This window comes from Eucyclogobius newberryi, unplaced genomic scaffold (genome assembly GCF_026437365.1).
Source record: "Eucyclogobius newberryi isolate DKJ021-1_F unplaced genomic scaffold, fEucNew1.0.hap1 SCAF_90, whole genome shotgun sequence".
Classification (NCBI taxonomy): Eukaryota; Metazoa; Chordata; class Actinopteri; order Gobiiformes; family Gobiidae; genus Eucyclogobius; species Eucyclogobius newberryi.
The window spans coordinates 307,714-327,011 of record NW_027316533.1 but is presented as its reverse complement, the minus strand read 5'-3'; the positions used below and the strand labels follow the sequence as shown (position 1 = coordinate 327,011).

Here is a 19,298-nt window from a genome sequence, read left to right as displayed (position 1 = left end):
GTTCAACTGCAAAAACTGGGGTCGCAATGTATATATTGTCTTTTTGCTGCCATAAAACACCACATAAGAACATGTACATATCAATGGAAAAGTTGAGTGCATTTTGTCATAGAAAACTATAGTTTGATTGCTGTAAAAACATGAATATACCATAGTTTAATAAGTGATAAACTGTTTAATAATTAAAAAAATCTGGAAGGGCTGTGTCTAAGGGACGATATTGAAATATTACAATATTAAAGTTGCTGATGTTTAAAAAACTGACTTTAAATATGGAACAAAGTTTTGATGTCGTATTAAACTATTATGGATTTGTACTTTAACAATACGGAAGAGAATGTCAAAGATACATGGCTTTTTTAGCACAATCTGGTGAAAAAATGGTGATTATCTTTGGCAATATCACGATTATATAAAATGTATTGAAATAAACCATATTGTTTAGTGTCTAGAGGTTAAAACGACAGAATACGTGCAAAAGCTGAGCAGGAAATATACACCGCCTTCTTGAGCTTTTTATGGTTTATTGTAACATTGTTTTTGAGTAATTTTACATATTTCTATTTCATTTCTGCTGTACAAAACTACAGTAAATATAGTTCCTTAAGTCTGGTTCTTGTGTTTGAAATAAAGCCAAACACGCCACCTTTTATGAATACCGCAGTTGTGAGGAAAATAAATCTTGCCTGTTGAAAAATACAAAGCAATTTCTTTAAAAAGTTTTATTAGAAAAATTCACATTGTTTTTACATCTATGCACAGAGTCATCTATCATTTACAATAGCTTTACATGGTCACATTTCAAACTGGACTAGCAACGACTACTTTGTCTCTAAACTACAGTGTTTTCCAAGTGTAAGGCAGGAGTTTGGACGTAGCTTTTCCCTGTAGCAGCCCCAACGATGGCTTCAAATCTGTAAAACTCTTATGTCCCTTTTTAAAATGTCTTAAATTCATTAGGATTTATTTAAAAACAAAAAAGGTTTTCCAGTCAAAGGCAAAATCCGTTCTTCATGCGTCGGAACATGGAGGCATCAGTAGCAGTTACAGACAATAATATTAAATACAGTCTTTGGCCTCTGTTGGACCTTGATATAAAATACACCACTGGGGGCAGCACAGTGCGGCCTCCAGAGCGTGAGGAAGATCTTTTATTTCACTTTGAATTTTAAATGCTGGCGGATTTCTTACGTAGAATTTTTTTTGTGTGTTGAGTCATTGTTCAGTCATGTTTTTAAAATGGGGGGAAAAAAATGCACTCAAGTTCAACAGTCTAAATTTGCAGTGAATTTAGCAGAGCAATTGATCCAAATGCGTGAATCTTGAATTTTAAGAATATTTTTATTTATTTTTGGGAATTATCAAACCAACAAAAACACTGAAAATGTCCAGTTGGATTTTTCTCAAAGTGCACATGATAAATCTGTCCAGGAGTGCCAACATTTGAGAGAAAACTGAAATGTTCTGAAATGCATTTGTTAATCTGTTTGCAGAGGTCTAAACTACAGACGTAGGATATGTAGTTGTTCAAAAAGGACTAACATCATTTCAGTCTTTGATTTGTTCATCGCAACCATTAAAATTGCAGTCTAGATTTGGTTGCGATTCATCTTGCCTCCTTTATGTACACAAAAAAAATCTGCAGCTTGAAATCTAAACAATTCAAACTTGTTTTTTGTGTGGGTTAAAACTCTATCGTTCGAATTATCACCAGTGTTTAAAATTCAAAATCAGACGTAACAAATGATCTCCCACATCAGGAGCACGTCGCAGGGAAACTGGTGAACTAACTCTATTTAGGCCGGACACCAAAGCACCTGGAGAAAAAGCACCCGACCCAGACGCGAGCAGAGCAGACATGCCCCGCACAAATCCAGTTTTGAACCAGGAACCTTCTTGTTCTGAGGCTACTTGGGTTTAGAATTGGAGCCACTGCATTTTGTCCCATTGTTAGAAAAGGTTGGATGTAGCAGAGTATTGTCAGCAAGTGCAGGACGGCTTGAACTGTACGAAACCAAAAGCTCTGGGACTTTCACTTTCGTCTTTATCTCTTGAGCCGAGTCCAGGGCAGTTCAGCTCGTTCCCGTCCCGTGTCGTGCGTCCCACAGTTTGGAGCATTTTAAGGCATATTTGTGAGCCCTCAGCGTCATGACAGCAGTATGCAACGTTCAGTCTTGGAGGGGTTCTCAAGCCGTGGTCCCGTCCTCCTCCATGACCCTGTGGATCCCGTTTCCCGGCACACTGAGCACCTGCGTGTGATTGGCGAGGTCCCGGATGCTGCTGTGCCGTGATTGGCTCTCCAGTCGGTGGGAGGAGTCGTGGCGTGACAGGTTGTCCAGTCGGTGCGAGCCGTCGAGTCTGTTGTTGCTGCAGTGTCGGGACTGCGAGTCGTGCAGGCGCGGCAGGCTCCCGTACGGCTGCCGCTCGTCTGCGGCGCGGAAACTGTTGGCCGTGTACCTGAGGGTCAGACGTGTGTTCAATAAAGTCATGTACGCGATTGTTTAGCAACGTTATTTCTGTTAGAATTAAAAACACACTAAACACAAACTATAATACATAAGCTATTGAAAGATATTTTGAATTTGAAATTATCCTCAAAACAGGAAGCAGAAACCCATAAATACCCCTTGTGTACCACTAGATGGCAGAAGCGCTACAGTGTCTTTGCTACAACCCATTTATTTTACAGTAAGGCAGATATTCTATATATATATTACTAAGTATTAGTAACTATGTACACTGCCATATGTTATTTAATGCCCAGAAGCCAGGACTAGACCAGGACTAGACCAGGACTAGACCAGGACTAGACCAGGACTAGACCAAACTGAAGCAGGAACAATAAGTAAAGCTCCATCTTGACACTTGATATTCTGTACCAATTTCACAATGACAAAAAAAAATATTTTTTAGTGTTTCTTCTTTACCATGTGGTATTTCACTTATTCTGATAAACCTAAACATCATTATACAACTATATTCAAGAAGTTTCAACACTAGTTTTGGTATAAATTAGTATGAGATTTTCAACACTGTATAACTCTTCTCTAAAGTTAACAAAACCATCAGGACTTTGGCAAAATGACTTTAGGCTCCAGGAAAGTTCCAGACAAACTGTTTAACACAGTTTTAAGACCAAATGGACACAGACTACACTGATGTTAAGCACATGCAAAAAGGTCATAAAATATTCCACAGATGTGAGCGTCACAGACCTGCCGTCCCGGGAGCGGTGCAGGCTGCCATGGTAACTGCTCAGTTTAGAGCGGCCGCTGCGCACAGACCCGGCTCGGCTCGTGCTGTTGCTGTGGGGCTCGTCCATGGCCAGGTGAGTGGAGGAGGCGTGGGTGGAGGTGCCCTGGGAGCACAGCACGGAACACATTTCATTATGTGTAGGTACTTTCCAAAGCAATTGAGTTAGTTAATAGCATAATATAAATACAGTAAGCAGTTAATCATTTATCATTATATTTATTAATTTCATTCATAAACACGTAATATGTCCCCTTTTTCATCTTATACTTGTACACATTTTTCTCTAAATATTCTATATCTTGAAGCCTCCAGTCACAATAGTTCAACTGATATTTGGTAAAAGTGTACAAATGTACAGTAGAAAAATTATTTTGACTAGTTTTGCACAAAAATGAGGGCCTAAGTCATTTTTTCTTTTCATAGATTTGTGAATCTGCTTGTCCGTTGTGACAGTGGCTCAGTGCATGTGTCCTTGTCCTGGTGAAGCACACAACATGAAGCTTATCACTGTCAGACGTGTCCATACCTGGGTGGAGGTGCCTCTGGACTTCCTGACGATGGGGGTGTTGGGGTCCCGGAGCAGCAGGGCCGTGAAGTCTGGCTCCTGCAGCACCTGGCGGCTCTCGTTCACCATGGCACTGCAGAGGAGGGCGAGGACAGGGGCGAGGACAGGGGCGAGGGGAGGGGCAGAGAGGGCAGGGACAGGCGCAGGGACGTGGGCACAGACAGGGGGAAGGTGGAGGCGTGCGGAGGGGAGGGGCGTGTGGGGGAGGAGAGGGGGGAGGCAGCGGGGGGACACCGGGTTAATGAGCTGAGTTACATTCCAGGAGAGGGGAGTGCAGATTACACTGTCATTGTTTTAATAGTGTATGGTATTTAGGGCTGAGAAAAGACCATCACAAATGTTCAAACTTGGGTGAGATATTATTTTGTCTTATTAAAAACAAACAAAAATACTTTTCAGCATTCATTTTCTGAAAACAGTACTTTAAATAGTTGCAATTTACCTAAGACTAAATTTTGCCTTTCCTGAAAGAAGATCGTCTTAGGCCCCTATTCAAGAGACTCGAGCAGTGACGATTGTTATTCTTGATAAAAATTTGATTTATTGCACATTAAGTATAAAAGGTGAGGTCACTTTTTATTCTTAAAAAGTTCATGGATTATTATGTATTATAGAAAAAGAAAATCAAAATAAAGAAATGTTGTATGCCAGCAAGAGGCTCAAAATTGCACTAGAAATGATCACATTTGTAAATCTACCACAACTGAAATGACATAGCAGCAGTCTGTCTAAAGTTAAACTGTCTAACTCTAAACCAACGGTCTGCAACCTTTTTCTTGCCTGGGCCACTTCTAAACATTTAATTAATTCAGCCTTTTGTTATTTTTGAGGCTAATGTTTGCTGTTTACCAGTTTCCTTTATACTATATTTTCATAGTAAAACACAGGGAAATAGACTGGTACAGGCAATAGTACTGGATGATACCACGTCTGAACTGCATTAATCAGAAGGGTTTAAATGTTTCATAGTCTATGCTTAGATTGTACGTGTAGTAAATGCATGAGTCTGTACTAAACATTATGATTACTTGGGCTCAATACTTCTTCTTTTCTGAGCTGGACAATGAGAGATTATTCAAATGTTTCAGCTCATTTACATGTCAGCTCGCTATAGTGCATGACATGTTGCTTTGTGCTCTACTTTGATACTAGAATTCAAGCTTTAATGTTGTGAAACCTTTAAGAACCGTTTAGGTACAAATGAAACAGGATGTTAGAGGTACTCACTCTTTGTGTTTCTTGCCGTGAAAGAAGCTGGCCCACTCGAAGCAGGTCTTTTTGCTGCCGACCCAGAACACCGAGGGGATTCCCACGATCAGCATCATCAGGTACTTCACGAGGAACAGGGCGAGGTCAGGGCGACTCGTCTGCTCCACCTGCAACACACAAACAGACACACATACAGTACAAAGAGAGCAAAGAACCACAACATCACACTGTCAATTGTGTTCTAAACGGAATATAACTTTGACACAAATGCATTTCGTTTTTCCTTATTGTGTTTCCTTTTTTTAAATAAATAAATAAAAGTTACAATTAAATAAATTAGAGTCGCTTTAGTCACCAATAACCCGCAGACCGTTGACAGTTCTACTAAAGATCAATAATAAATTCATACCAACAAAGAGAGAAAGTCACAATAATAAACTTTATTTATAGGTATTGAGAAGACAAAAAGGACCGGGTCAAAAACAGAGCCTTGAGGAACCCCCACAACAATATGACATTGTTGCCATCGCCATTTAAGTCTTATTTTACAGTAGTTGTTGGTCTGATCACTCCTCAGAGCATCTGTAGTGTTGGAATATATTTTGATAATATATTATAATCTTAGTAGAGCTGGGTTGAAATAATCGATTTTCCGATTTTTAATCAATTCGCATATTAATGACCGATTATCGATTCGTATGTCCAAAGATCAATTTTTTTATTTTATTTTTATTTTTAATTAAAAAAAAAAAAAAATTCTACATTTCCCTCAGTGAACTTCAATCTACCTTCAAGAAAGATAATTCAGGACTCCTGGATTATCTTTCTTGAAGGTAGATTGACCCTTAACCTTTTCATCAGTCTTCCATCAGTAACTACCAATACTTGTAAGATTTGCTGTTTAATATTGTTATAATACTAGTTTTAATATGTTGCTTCTCTACACAGTCATGAAGTGAAGGAAACGGTTCAAATACATTTTTCATTTTTAATAACATCAACCCCCGGATCGAAATCGAAATCAGATCGAATCGGATGGAATCTGAGAAATCGGAAAAAAACTATTTTGAAACGTAAAAATCGGAATCGAATTGATTCTTGAAATTTGAATCGAAACCCAACTCTAAGTCTTAGTATTGTATTGTTACGAGTGCAGGGTCAGAGCAGCTGTCCTTTTTCCATCACCCAGCTGTTACGTGAATCGGATGATAACTGCTCCTTTGGGGTCTGTTTTGTGTCAAGCTCAGGAGACCCAAGTATTCTTCTGGGTCTAGCCCCGTCCACTCTCAGGAGGCAGAGCTCATCCCGGTTTGACTTCCTGTTCTCTGTGTCTTATCTCCCTGACACACCTCACCACTGTCACACCTCCGTCTGCCTCAACACGTCTATTGTCCTGAGTCAGTGGCTGCCGTCACTATGATACAGTATAAGTGACATCGTGCACCATCGGCCACACTCCTGAGATGGTGCAGAGGAGCAATTCCCCTAAAGATCAGGAAAGGATGAGAGAAGATTCCTGAACAGTGCAGTCTACATGCAGGACCTTATCAAATTGTTTTCTTGCTTGGCTTCTTGGGTGCTTTGAATTGGTTTGGTCCTGATGTGGTTAAAGTTAGTTCCACTTGGAGGCGGTGTATGTTACTCTCTGTATTATGTACTATGTCAGTTTGCATATTAAGTTACTGTGTGGGTAAAATGCATGATATAAATAAATCTGCCTTGTCTGGATGTTGTTTTGTAAGTTGAACGCAGACACAAACATAGCGCTGACATTAGCCTTATTACAGCAGCACACACAGAGGAGCCCGGATGACCTCATAACGAGCTCAGAGGAGGCGCGGCCCGGGGCATGTCTCATTACCGCTCTGATACGACCTCAGCAGCAGCAGCAGCAGCAGCAGCAGCAGCAGCAGCAGCAGCAGCAGCAGCAGCAGCAGCAGCAGCAGCAGCAGCAGCAGCAGCAGCAGCAGCAGCAGCAGCAGCAGCAGCAGCAGCAGCAGCAGCAGCAGCAGCAGCAGCAGCAGCAGCAGCAGCAGCAGCAGCAGCAGCAGCAGCAGCAGCAGCAGCAGCAGCAGCAGCAGCAGCATTCAGCCTCTGGACTCACTGCACCGGGGTATTTACTCTAACATGCACTTATTATTGCACTGTATGTAGTACCTTTTTCTCTATGTGACCATTTTGGACGGCCCAGTCTCTTCTAAACCAATTAATTGTCAGAGTTTGAATGTGTTCAATTTCTTGCACTTGTCTGTTCATCTACAAGACACACGAGAACACTCAATGGCGTTGTATCCAGTGAAACAATAGAAGATAAGATTTAACTTGACTGATTTTACATTGTAGGGAAGCACACATTTGAAAATTTACTACACAGTGGCCACGACTGACATATGAAACACCAAACTAACTGACATATATACATAACATAACATGACTGACATATGAAACACCAAACTAACTGACATATATACATAACATAACATAACATGACTGACATATGAAACACCAAACTAACTGACACATATACATAACATAACATGACTGACATATGAAACACCAAACTTACTGACATATATACATAACATGACATGATTGACATATGAAACACCAAACTAACTGACATATATACATAACATAACATGACTGACATATGAAACACCAAACTAACTGACATATATACATAACATAACATGACTGACATATGAAACACCAAACTAACTGAAATATATACATAACATAACATGACTGACATATGAAACACCAAACTAACTGACATATATACATAACATAACATGACTGACATATGAAACACCAAACTAACTGACATATATACATAACATGACTGACATATGAAACACCAAACTAACTGACATATATACATAACATAACATGACTGACATATGAAACACCAAACTAACTGACATATATACATAACATGACTGACATATGAAACACCAAACTAACTGACATATATACATAACATAACATGACTGACATATGAAACACCAAACTAACTGACATATATACATAACATGACATGACTGACATATGAAACACCAAACTAACTGACATATATACATAACATGACATGACTGACATATGAAACACCAAACTAACTGACATATATACATAACATAACATGACTGACATATGAAACACCAAACTAACTGACATATATACATAACATGACATGACTGACATATGAAACACCAAACTAACTGACATATATACATAACATGACATGACTGACATATGAAACACCAAACTAACTGACATATATACATAACATAACATGACTGACATATGAAACACCAAACTAACTGACATATATACATAACATAACATGACTGACATATGAAACACCAAACTAACTGACATATATACATAACATAACATGACTGACATATGAAACACCAAACTAACTGACATATATACATAACATAACATAACATGACTGACATATGAAACACCAAACTAACTGACACATATACATAACATAACTGACATATGAAACACCAGACTAACTGACATATATACATAACATAACATGACTGACATATGAAACACCAAACTAACTGACACATATACATAACATAACATGACTGACATATGAAACACCAAACTAACTGACACATATACATAACATAACATGACTGACATATGAAACACCAGACTAACTGACATATATACATAACATAACATGACTGACATATGAAACACCAAACTAACTGAAATATATACATAACATAACATGACTGACATATGAAACACCAAACTAACTGACATATATACATAACATAACATGACTGACATATGAAACACCAAACTAACTGACATATATACATAACATGACTGACATATGAAACACCAAACTAACTGACATATATACATAACATAACATGACTGACATATGAAACACCAAACTAACTGACATATATACATAACATGACATGACTGACATATGAAACACCAAACTAACTGACATATATACATAACATAACATGACTGACATATGAAACACCAAACTAACTGACATATATACATAACATAACATGACTGACATATGAAACACCAAACTAACTGACATATATACATAACATAACATGACTGACATATGAAACACCAAACTAACTGACATATATACATAACATAACATGACTGACATATGAAACACCAAACTAACTGACATATATACATAACATAACATGACTGACATATGAAACACCAAACTAACTGACACATATACATAACATAACTGACATATGAAACACCAGACTAACTGACATATATACATAACATAACATGACTGACATATGAAACACCAAACTAACTGACACATATACATAACATAACATGACTGACATATGAAACACCAGACTAACTGACATATATACATAACATAACATGACTGACATATGAAACACCAAACTAACTGAAATATATACATAACATAACATGACTGACATATGAAACACCAAACTAACTGACATATATACATAACATAACATGACTGACATATGAAACACCAAACTAACTGACATATATACATAACATAACATAACTGACATATGAAACACCAGACTAACTGACATATATACATAACATAACATAACATGACTGACATATGAAACACAAGAGAACGTGTCTGTGGGGTCTAAACGACGGGGTTTGCAGGATTTGTATATGAAAGACGTGATGGGCCTTTTTAGTTGTTTGCAGAGGAAATGATGTTCCAACTCTGTTACAGTGATGAAATGAACTTCTACAACTGAAAATGATGTTGCGTTCATAACTCAGCGCCAACATTTCCATTACCTTTGTTCATCTGTAAACTACATCATGAATTCTCCTTTGCTGCATCTTGTCCTGAAGCCTCAAAATCCTTCTTAAAACACATTCTGCCTTTCCGCTGCGACAAATAGAATCCAGCAGCCTCTCTGACTTCACATGTCTTGTACGGGAGGTAGATGTTCCCTGGGGGAGGGTGCTCGGTGTGAAAAGCATGAAGCACTTGGAGAGCTTGTGTGTTTCTGCTTTGTGAAGACCTGCGCCTCAGGGAAGAGGAGTTTGCAGATAAATATAGACCGGCTCTTTGATTCTTTGATGGGCGGTGGAGTCTTTGTGCACCTACACATGTCTCTACACTACTATCTCCGCTGTGGCGCGTTACGGGGGGAGTCGACCCCTCTGACCCCGCCCCCATCACCCCGACCACCACGAACGACGACGTGGGCCTGTCCTGTCGCTTTATCGTGTAGAAGTCTTTGAGGACTGTCAACTTTCAAGATTATTCGGTTAATCCATCATTGTTTGATAAAGTTAAGTCATTTCAATTCAGTGCTTTTTGTGTGGCTTTTTATCTCACAAAATCTTTACTTTCAGTATTTCACTTAATGTCACTTTAAATCCTAAACACTTTTAAATGCAGGTCTCAGCTTTTCAGATACTGCATACTGTGCTTTAGACTATAGACTATAGACTTATGGATCTTCAAGGCAATAGATTAAGAGTATAAATAAAGCACTATATTTGTTCTTCTCCTCAATTTGTACATCTCAGTGAATCACCGACAGTTCTGTTTGTGTTTGTGTTTGTGTTTGTGTTTGTGTGTGGGCTGCTGCTGCTGGAGGCGGGTTCAAACTCTGTACTTTTGTCAGTCTCATCACCTCAGGCGTCTTCTGCCAGCTGTTCTCTATGCACCACCTCAAAATCTTTTTTACGTGCCATTTTAAATCAACATCTTGTATCTTGAGCCAGAAAAAGAGACATTGGTAAATAAAGGTTCATTGCATGTGATAAAATCAGGACTCCATTGGGTCTCAAAAGTCTCAAAATGTATAAAGTCAAGGGTTAGGGTTAGTTACTGCAAAAACAAAATTATAATTCTGACTAGACAAGTATAAAAAACAGTGACATTATTAAATTTAAAATGAAAAGTCTTTATTTATATAAATACTCTCTATCTAAAGTCTTCAGACTCCATGTTTCAACCTTTATTTGGTTAAAAATATATTTTTAAAATGTCTCCACAGAAATAACTATGTAACAAGTCAACTAAGCAAAAATAACAATTGCTGACTAGTTTTGGTTAGTTTCAGCTCTACTCGAGTACTACAGTCTGTTCCACCATAAGTAAACCTGAGCTTTTCTTAAATCTGGCACAATAACTGTACAACACTAACACGCTTCATCCTCTGGTCATATTGTTATATTCATGTGGTCATTGTGCTTACCTGGTATGGACAGGGGATGTGGTAGTCCCTGCACCGCTCCTGCACCCAGGTGGTCTCCCACACGCCCCTGTAGCTGTTCTCGTACAGGTAACAGGCCAGGACGGTGAGCAGCGGCACCAGGTACAGCACCGAGAACACGCCGATACGGATCATGAACTTCACCAGCTTCTCCTGGTTCTCCTTCTCCAGAGGGATCTCCATGCGCACCCGGTTCAGAGCCGCGATGCCGGCCAGGAGCAGCGCCACGCCCACCTGAGGGAGAAGCAGGGTGACAGTCAGAGGGCGTGTTTAATAAAGTCTAAGATCAAATAAAGTGGTATAAACAGAGGCAGCTGTGCTTGGTGATACTGATGCTGAAAAAAAACCTGTTAGTTCTGGAAAAGAACGGCGTTTGCAACTCGATTTGTGCTTTATATATTTTAAAACAGAGTCTACATTTAAAAACACTGAAAAAGGGACCGTCATAATGACCCATTTAGTCTCATTTATCGCATTTGCGTCAACTATGCATCATTTATTGTGATTATTTCGTGGTTAATCCAGTTTTCTCCAGTGAAATTGCATTATGTTCCACTTCGAGGTGGGCATTATATTGAAATGTAGATAATATAGTGAATGTTGTTTTGGAGATCTGTAAAATGTGAATATCGAGTCATCATATGCAACAAAAAGAGCGGATTAAAAATAAAAATGAAAAAAGCCATTGATTAAACGTTCAAATAAGGATTTAAAGGGGGCATTTTTGAACTTTTGTGATTCATTTAACAGACATTTCACATCCGAGGAAAGGGAGAGATGTTCTCTAGCTAAAGACTGCAGGAATCAATCAAAAAAACACATATATGAGACACTAATAGCACTGTTTTTAAGAAAGTTAAAAGCTCTGAAAAGTCGATTTAGCATGATATGGGACCTTTAAACCTCCACTAATACGTTTAAAGACCAGTTACATTGACATAATAGAAAAATAGACAGTAGTAGTCCACTATTGCCTTCTATATTCAGTTGCAAACTTAAAACCGTAAAAGTTAAACTGGTTGTTAGACTCCATCTCTCACCACTACGTCCAGGCCGAGCGGCACGAACAGGAACCAGCGCAGAGTGGAGAGGTTGTAAAGCCCCACGAAGCAGACGCCGCTCACGCCGTCGCCCTCGATCTTGTTCATGGCGAGCAGGGCGACGGTGAGCACCCCGGGTAGACCCCAGGCGCAGGCGTGGAACAGCAGGGCCTTCTTCTCTATGGCCTCGCTGCCCCACTTGGGAACCGCCGCCAGGAACCAGGTGATGGTGAGGATGACCCACCACACGCTGCCCGCCATCGTGAAGAAATACAGCACCATGAAGAGCAGCGTGCACGCCTGGAGGAAACGCAGCGCACAGGCAGGTGAGACCACAGGCTGACAAATGTTATGTCTCGTTTTTGTTTAGTACATGACACAGACTATGAAAGAACTCAATGAAAATGACTCCCAAATTACCAGTTATTTTTGATGTTTTACGCATAATAGTCCAGGTAGATGTGTATGAATTGTTTGTTTAGGGATGCAGTTGACTAAATATTTTCTTGGTAGACCAAAGACACGCCCTGCTGATTAAAGAGTCGACTATTTATGTAGAAAGGTACAAGGAAACTAATGTAAAAAGGAAGATTAAACTCATGGTCTGTTCCAAAATCTTCTCCTTTTCGCTATTATTCCATGTAAAACCCTTAAAATCGAAGTATAATAGTTAAAAACGACTGACACAAATTTTGATCGACTAAGACACACTCGACCGATCTATCAACTGGACAACTAAAGGACAACAGCTCAACTATTGTGAACGTTTTGTACATTATAACAGCCTCTACAGGTCCAGCTGGAGGACCGTTTTTAAAATGAAAATGTTGAAGAAAAAAAAGAAAGATTTTATTTAGGATTTAGTCTGGGTTTAGTCTCTGTTAATGTATTAATTTAAATACAAACTTAAGGCATGTTTTAATATAAGAAATTATTGTCTAAAAAAATAAATGTTTAAATATCTCAAAATTCACAATAACTGAGCAGATGGACTGGAACGTTTCTACCCATTTGGCTCAAATTCAAATGTATGGAATTGTTATTATACTTTTACTTTAACAATTATGTTTTATATCAATATCTCTTTTGATTGATAGAATTGTTTCTGTACAAAAGTATTTATATCTATCCATTTGCACCTCAGCGTTTGGAGGTAGATGCGTTCAGTGTTCAGTTGATAAATTACAATCTTAAAAACCCTTTGGTCCACTTCGGTCGGCACTCCACTGGACAGACAAAGCGCAGACACCTTATTATGTGATCCCTGAGTGACGGTCGCCGCCCTGAAGCGTCCGGGCGCGGCTGCGTTACAGGCCACTCTGTCCTCCAGCAGGAAGCCCAGGAAGAAGACCAGCGACACCATCATGTAGCACACGGCGTAGAAGATGATGGGCCGCTCCGGGTAACGGAACCGGGACACGTCGATGAGGAACGTGAGGAAGGTGAAGAGCGTGGCCGACAGGCACACGATGGACACCACGCCGATGACGTAGCGCGCCAACGTCAGCTCCTCGCGGCTGAAGTACATGTTGGGGCAGGGGGCGGAGCAGTCCTTCACGCCCAGGAAGGAGTAGCCCAGCTCGGGGTCGACCTTCAGCTCGCGCGGGCACCAGAAGCCGTAGTCCCTCTGAACGGCGACGGGGGACTCGGTGGTGTCGGAGATGGAGAGGAGGTCGACGGGACGAGGGTAGGCGTCGTCACAGTCGGGGAACCTACGAGAGAACGAAAACGGACAACAAGCTGAGTGTCGATGCTGCAGTTTAAAGGACACATATTATGCATTATTCGTATGGTTATTAGCCTGTAAACGTGCTCTTGAGTACCTTTACTTTGGCTTCTCGTGTTTTAGAACCTACAATAATGTGTCTAATATGAAGTCATGTGGGCTTTTAGTACTCAGTGATTGAGTTAGACCGCCATCTACTGGCTGCAGAGGGAGTTACATTGGAGAGCAAAGCTAGCTTACCTCCAACATGCCAATGTAGCCACGCAGTCATAATGAACGCAATTTAACGGCAGAAATGCTCAGAACAAATCTGCCGATGATTTATGGACTTAATAACAGCGTGGAGACCCCCGGATCTCTGCCTTTTCTGAGGCTAAAAGGAGAGGACTTACTAAACAGGGTTCATCAGACAAGCGTGACAGAAGCTAAATACAACTCCACATATGTTTTTGATGAGGGAACATTGTTGCAACATGGTTAAAACCTCTTGCATAATATGTGTCCTTTAATGTTTCATTCTGGTCACGTCTGTGGGAAAAGCATCTGAGCTCTGCCCTCAACAGATCGAATGTGGCTTATAATAAATACATTTAAAGAATGAGTTTACAGTCAACTAGCTGAGTTACAATGTCATTGATATAATGCAACTCGGCAACAGATGACACAAGGAAACAAAACTGTTAATGGTTTAACCCTCATGGTTTAGTTTACTTGTGGTCTTGACTTCTTTTAGTTAAGTTAGTTCTAGAGCAGTCGTTACGTCAAATAATCAGTCGCTGGTGTCTTTGTCAGCCATAATTAATTTAGATTGTAAGATGTATATGGGACACCAGCAACAGAGCCTGAAGACATTTGAGTCAATCATGAGCCTTTTTACAGTTTCCTAGGACTCCAGTTTTTAATCGACCAATCATTTATTTTGTCGACTACAGCCTTAGTTCAGCGTTATTCAGAGTTTAAGACGACCAGAATAGTTCTGGCTTAGACCTGGTTTAGTTCTGGCTTAGACCTGGTTTAGTTCTGGCTTAGACCTGGTTTAGTTCTGGCTTAGACCTGGTTTAGTTCTGGCTTAGACCTGGTTTAGTTCTGGCTTAGACCTGGTTTAGTTCTGGCTTAGACCTGGTTTAGTTCTGGCTTAGACCTGGTTTAGTTCTGGCTTAGACCAGGTTTAGTTCTGGCTTAGACCTGGTTTAGTTCTGGCTTAGACCTGGTTTAGTTCTGGCTTAGACCTGGTTTAGTTCTGGCTTAGACCTGGTTTAGTTCTGGCTTAGACCAGGTTTAGTTCTGGCTTAGACCTGGTTTAGTTCTGGCTTAGACCTGGTTTAGTTCTGGCTTAGACCTGGTTTAGTTCTGGCTTAGACCTGGTTTAGTTCTGGCTTAGACCTGGTTTAGTTCTGGTTTAGACCAGGTTTAGTTCTGGTTTAGACCTGGTTTAGTTCTGGTTTAGACCTGGTTTAGTTGCTTTCCTCCCACTGGTTTATAGTTTGTGTTGGACAAATGACTCTCGTGTACTCGGGGGCCATAACTGGGTTCCTTGGGTAAATAAACAAACAAACAAACAAACAAACAAACAAACCAACCAACCAAGACCAGCTGCAAAATTCACCACACTGACTCTTGAATATATGATAGACGGTACATTTTTGGGTGGGCTCAATATGTTTCCTGTTTGCCTTTTGGTTGCACTTTATAATTACATTTGAGGTCAATTAAGTTACATCTATGACTCAAATGACCAGCTACAAGTCTTTCATTCTGCGATTTATTCATTGCAGCTCATAATTTCAGGGTTTACTGGGATTATCCTGGTTTATGGTTATTGTATCAGTAGTAAAGTTGTCCAAAATATAACAAAATCTCACAAACAGGACAAAACCTTTTCCTGAAGACCACACAGTGACAAGGAAAGTATTATTTTATTTAGTATCAAAATTGAGTTTCAAATTTTTATATTGTGACAGATATACACTGCTATTGTTTCTCTTAATATTTTTCAGTCAAACCAACTGCAAACTGTCTTATTGTGACGGACCAAACCCAAACCCTCTGGTCTACGCTGGAAAAATGACTAAAATAATATAAAAAGATAAGTGCGGTAGTATTTCTCTCGTTTTGAATATAATTTGACTACCTTAAAGTCAGACTGCCAATGGAACAGGCGTAAAATATCTTGTTTTACTCAAAATAAGGAAAAAACAAGTAATTTCTGACTTGAAATTAGAAAAACTGTACTGTACTTATTTCAAGAAAGTCAAAATATACACAAATCAAGATGAATACTACTGATCTAAATCACTTTAAGATGGTCCCGGCGCGTTGTTCCACATTGTGTCCTGCTGTTTGGCGTCCGTGGTGAGAACATAACCCCTGGACTTGGCACTGACCTGTTACAGGCCATCTCCTCGGGCCAGCTGACCCCGAACATGTCCATGAGCTTGTAGCAGTCGCTCTTGGCCTGCAGACAGAGGCGGCGGCAGGGCAGCGTCATGCGGCCATACTCGGTGCACACCGGGGCGTAGAGCGCGCACAGGAACATGCGCAGGTCGGGGGAGCACTGCAGGTTCACCATGGGGTGGAAGGGCTGCGGGACACGGGAAACACACCGCTCAAAATCACACAAATCACACATGGAAACACTGCAATTTAAACATCGCTCTGTTAATGCTGAGGAAAAGGCACGATTCCAATATTTATACTGCAAATATTCTTGATTGTTGAAACATTGACTAGTGTTGAAACGCTTTCACAAACCGCAATAAAAATAATAAATGTTCATCTTCAAAACTAAATAATAGTACTTTATCTTACCTTTTATGTGTTTCTAGTTTTGATATTAGTTTTTAGTACCGATTAGTCTCTGGGTCAATTACTTTTTACACCAATAATCCAAACTTATGATTTAAAGTAAGTCTTAACTTTACAGTACTTTATTTTGAAACAGAATGTAAACAACATCCTGCAAAATTCACTGGCTAAAATACAGTTTTTTGTTGAATAATTACGCAACAAACTGCTTAAAAAACACGAGGATTTATAAACAACAGGTGCAGTTTTTGTGTTTTTTATAAACTGTCAAATAAATTGTCAGAAAAGCACCAAGTTTATCTTCATTTAATTATGATAAATATTCAAACAACACATCAATGCAGGAAAACACTTTCTTTAAGAATCCAGCAAGAAGATTCCAGCAGAAGTTGTTGTTTTTTAAAGTCAGTAACAAACAACTGAAAGTGCTGAAGTAGAAATTGTCGTACATGAAAATAAATGCAAATCTCGTCTGGACTTCCTGGAGACACATTTAGCTGTATAAACTGAGTTGGAGGCATGTTTGGAAGCCTCTGAGACGCACTCTGAGCACTTGTCCGCTTCATTTAGAAACAATAGCGCAGCAGTGACTTCAAAGTGTGTCATGCTCTGCACAATGAGCTCAGCGGAGCGAGCAGTCTGACAGTTCAGGAGATGAGCCCCAAAAAACAACTGTGGCCCCTTTTCCCAATAATCCCCATAATCACCATCATCATCATCATCATCATCATTGCCCCCCGTGTCCCGGCCCCCCCCTGACGAAGAGTGACAGGGGCATTGTGGGATTGACTGACACGCGGCTCCAGCGGAAGTATATCATCTGAATGTTCTCACACCCACAAAGAGGTGCAGTGACGCCTCGTGACACCTCGACTCATTCGACCTGAGCCAAGAGCCGCCGGGACGTCGGTTAAAATGCAAATCAGAAAGGACAGTTTACAGTTCAAGTTCAGCGCTCTGTGCAGTGTGGTTTGTGTGGTTAAACAGTCGCCGTTTAGTGGGACTCAAACTATTACAAATGATGTGGTCATTAGTTGGAGGTCAAAAGTTGGAGGTCAAAAGATCAGAGTGTAGTGGTACGATTATTCACATTTATGATTATTGACACCGAGACCAAACAACCATGACATTTTCATTCATTTCTATTGTCTAATACAGTAAATAGTAGTCATTTTACAAGTCTTTTCTTTTATTATTATTATTCATAATCATATCGTAAGTGCAAATGGTACAGGTAATACCAAACAGGAAATAAATGAGTGATTTAAGTATGTGGCCATCTTTTTAAAATAAAATGTAGTAAGTTAATGTGACATAAAAGAGCACTTTACATTTAGAAGTATAGACTGAATTGCTTCTAATATTGTCTTGAAAATTATTTGAGTTTTGTGACGTGAATAATCACAATTATAAGATGATTCATTAATTTGTTCATTTTCTACCGCTTTTTCCCTTTCGGGGTCGCAGGTGACTGGAGCCTATCCCAGTAACTATGGGCCGTAGGCAGGGAACACCCTGGACAGTGGCCAACTCGTCGCAGGGCCACATTATAAGATGATCTCTTATCATATAGAGTGGCATAAATTCCAGGTAACTAGAAGTAATGTCAGTTTTTCTGTATGAATGTAAGACAGACCATTTAAAATGGTCAAATATTAGTCTGAAATTTAAAATTCAGTACATTTGTATGGTAAAAAAGTAATGTAAAAAAACTATTTTACGTATTTAAACTAAACCTTCCTGTGAGAGTTGACACTTCACTGTGACTGGTTGAAGCCACCTGTCACTCAAACCATTAGGAGGAGGGGTTTGTGAAAATGTGTGTGTTTTGAGCCGAGATCTGCCTTAAACACAGAATGACTGAAGCACAACATCACCAACAGTGACATCAGTCGTCGTCATAGGGATGAGAACCCCACATGTGTTTACTCCTGTTTATTAATCAAAATACTACTCAAGAGTTTAGGCCTTTATCCGTTTAGAATAGTCATTCATTCTTAAAAAAAAGGAATATGCTCCAATTATTCTTATTTTCTTCATGCCACTCTCTTATTTTCTACTTTTATTCCTTTACGTACTTTATGTTCTCCCTCGTCTAGCTCGTTCGTTGTGGATTTTTTGTGTGTGTATGTGTTTTTTTTCTTGTTCTTTTGTTGTTGTGTTGCTGCTCTGTTTTTGTTGTTCTATGTTCCAATAAAAAAATAAAAAATAGCAGCAGCAACAAAAAAGGACAAACTGACATTTAGACTTAATTTGGAAACGGGCAAATTTGACAGACTTTGGACGTAAAAGTGTTAAGTGGGACTTTTATATTATTTTAATCTAAACGTGCTGTTATTTTGTCTCTATTGACGTTTAGCTGACGTCTGATCGTGTTCTTCTGTTCGCTCTGTGGTCGCGTCTTGTTCTGTGTTTATTCGTTTGTAGTCGTCAGAGTCGGCTTTTTC

General features: G+C 39.6%; 1 protein-coding gene across 1 annotated transcript in view; it reads right to left on the bottom strand.

Moving 5' to 3' along the window:
- Positions 1 to 2,146: 2,146 nt before the first annotated feature.
- The window catches only part of fzd3a (frizzled class receptor 3a), a 32,185-nt gene continuing 15,033 nt past the window's right edge, over positions 2,147 to 19,298 (bottom strand). Inside the window, exons 2-9 of the mRNA XM_072439547.1 lie at positions 16,431 to 16,627; positions 13,570 to 14,032; positions 12,321 to 12,620; positions 11,263 to 11,514; positions 5,048 to 5,196; positions 3,782 to 3,893; positions 3,216 to 3,358; positions 2,147 to 2,457 (exon numbers count right to left, since the gene is read on the bottom strand). Coding sequence (XP_072295648.1) covers positions 2,187 to 2,457; positions 3,216 to 3,358; positions 3,782 to 3,893; positions 5,048 to 5,196; positions 11,263 to 11,514; positions 12,321 to 12,620; positions 13,570 to 14,032; positions 16,431 to 16,627 — 1,887 coding nt within the window. The 3' untranslated portion in view covers positions 2,147 to 2,186. The remainder of the gene's footprint in view (positions 2,458 to 3,215; positions 3,359 to 3,781; positions 3,894 to 5,047; positions 5,197 to 11,262; positions 11,515 to 12,320; positions 12,621 to 13,569; positions 14,033 to 16,430; positions 16,628 to 19,298) is intronic.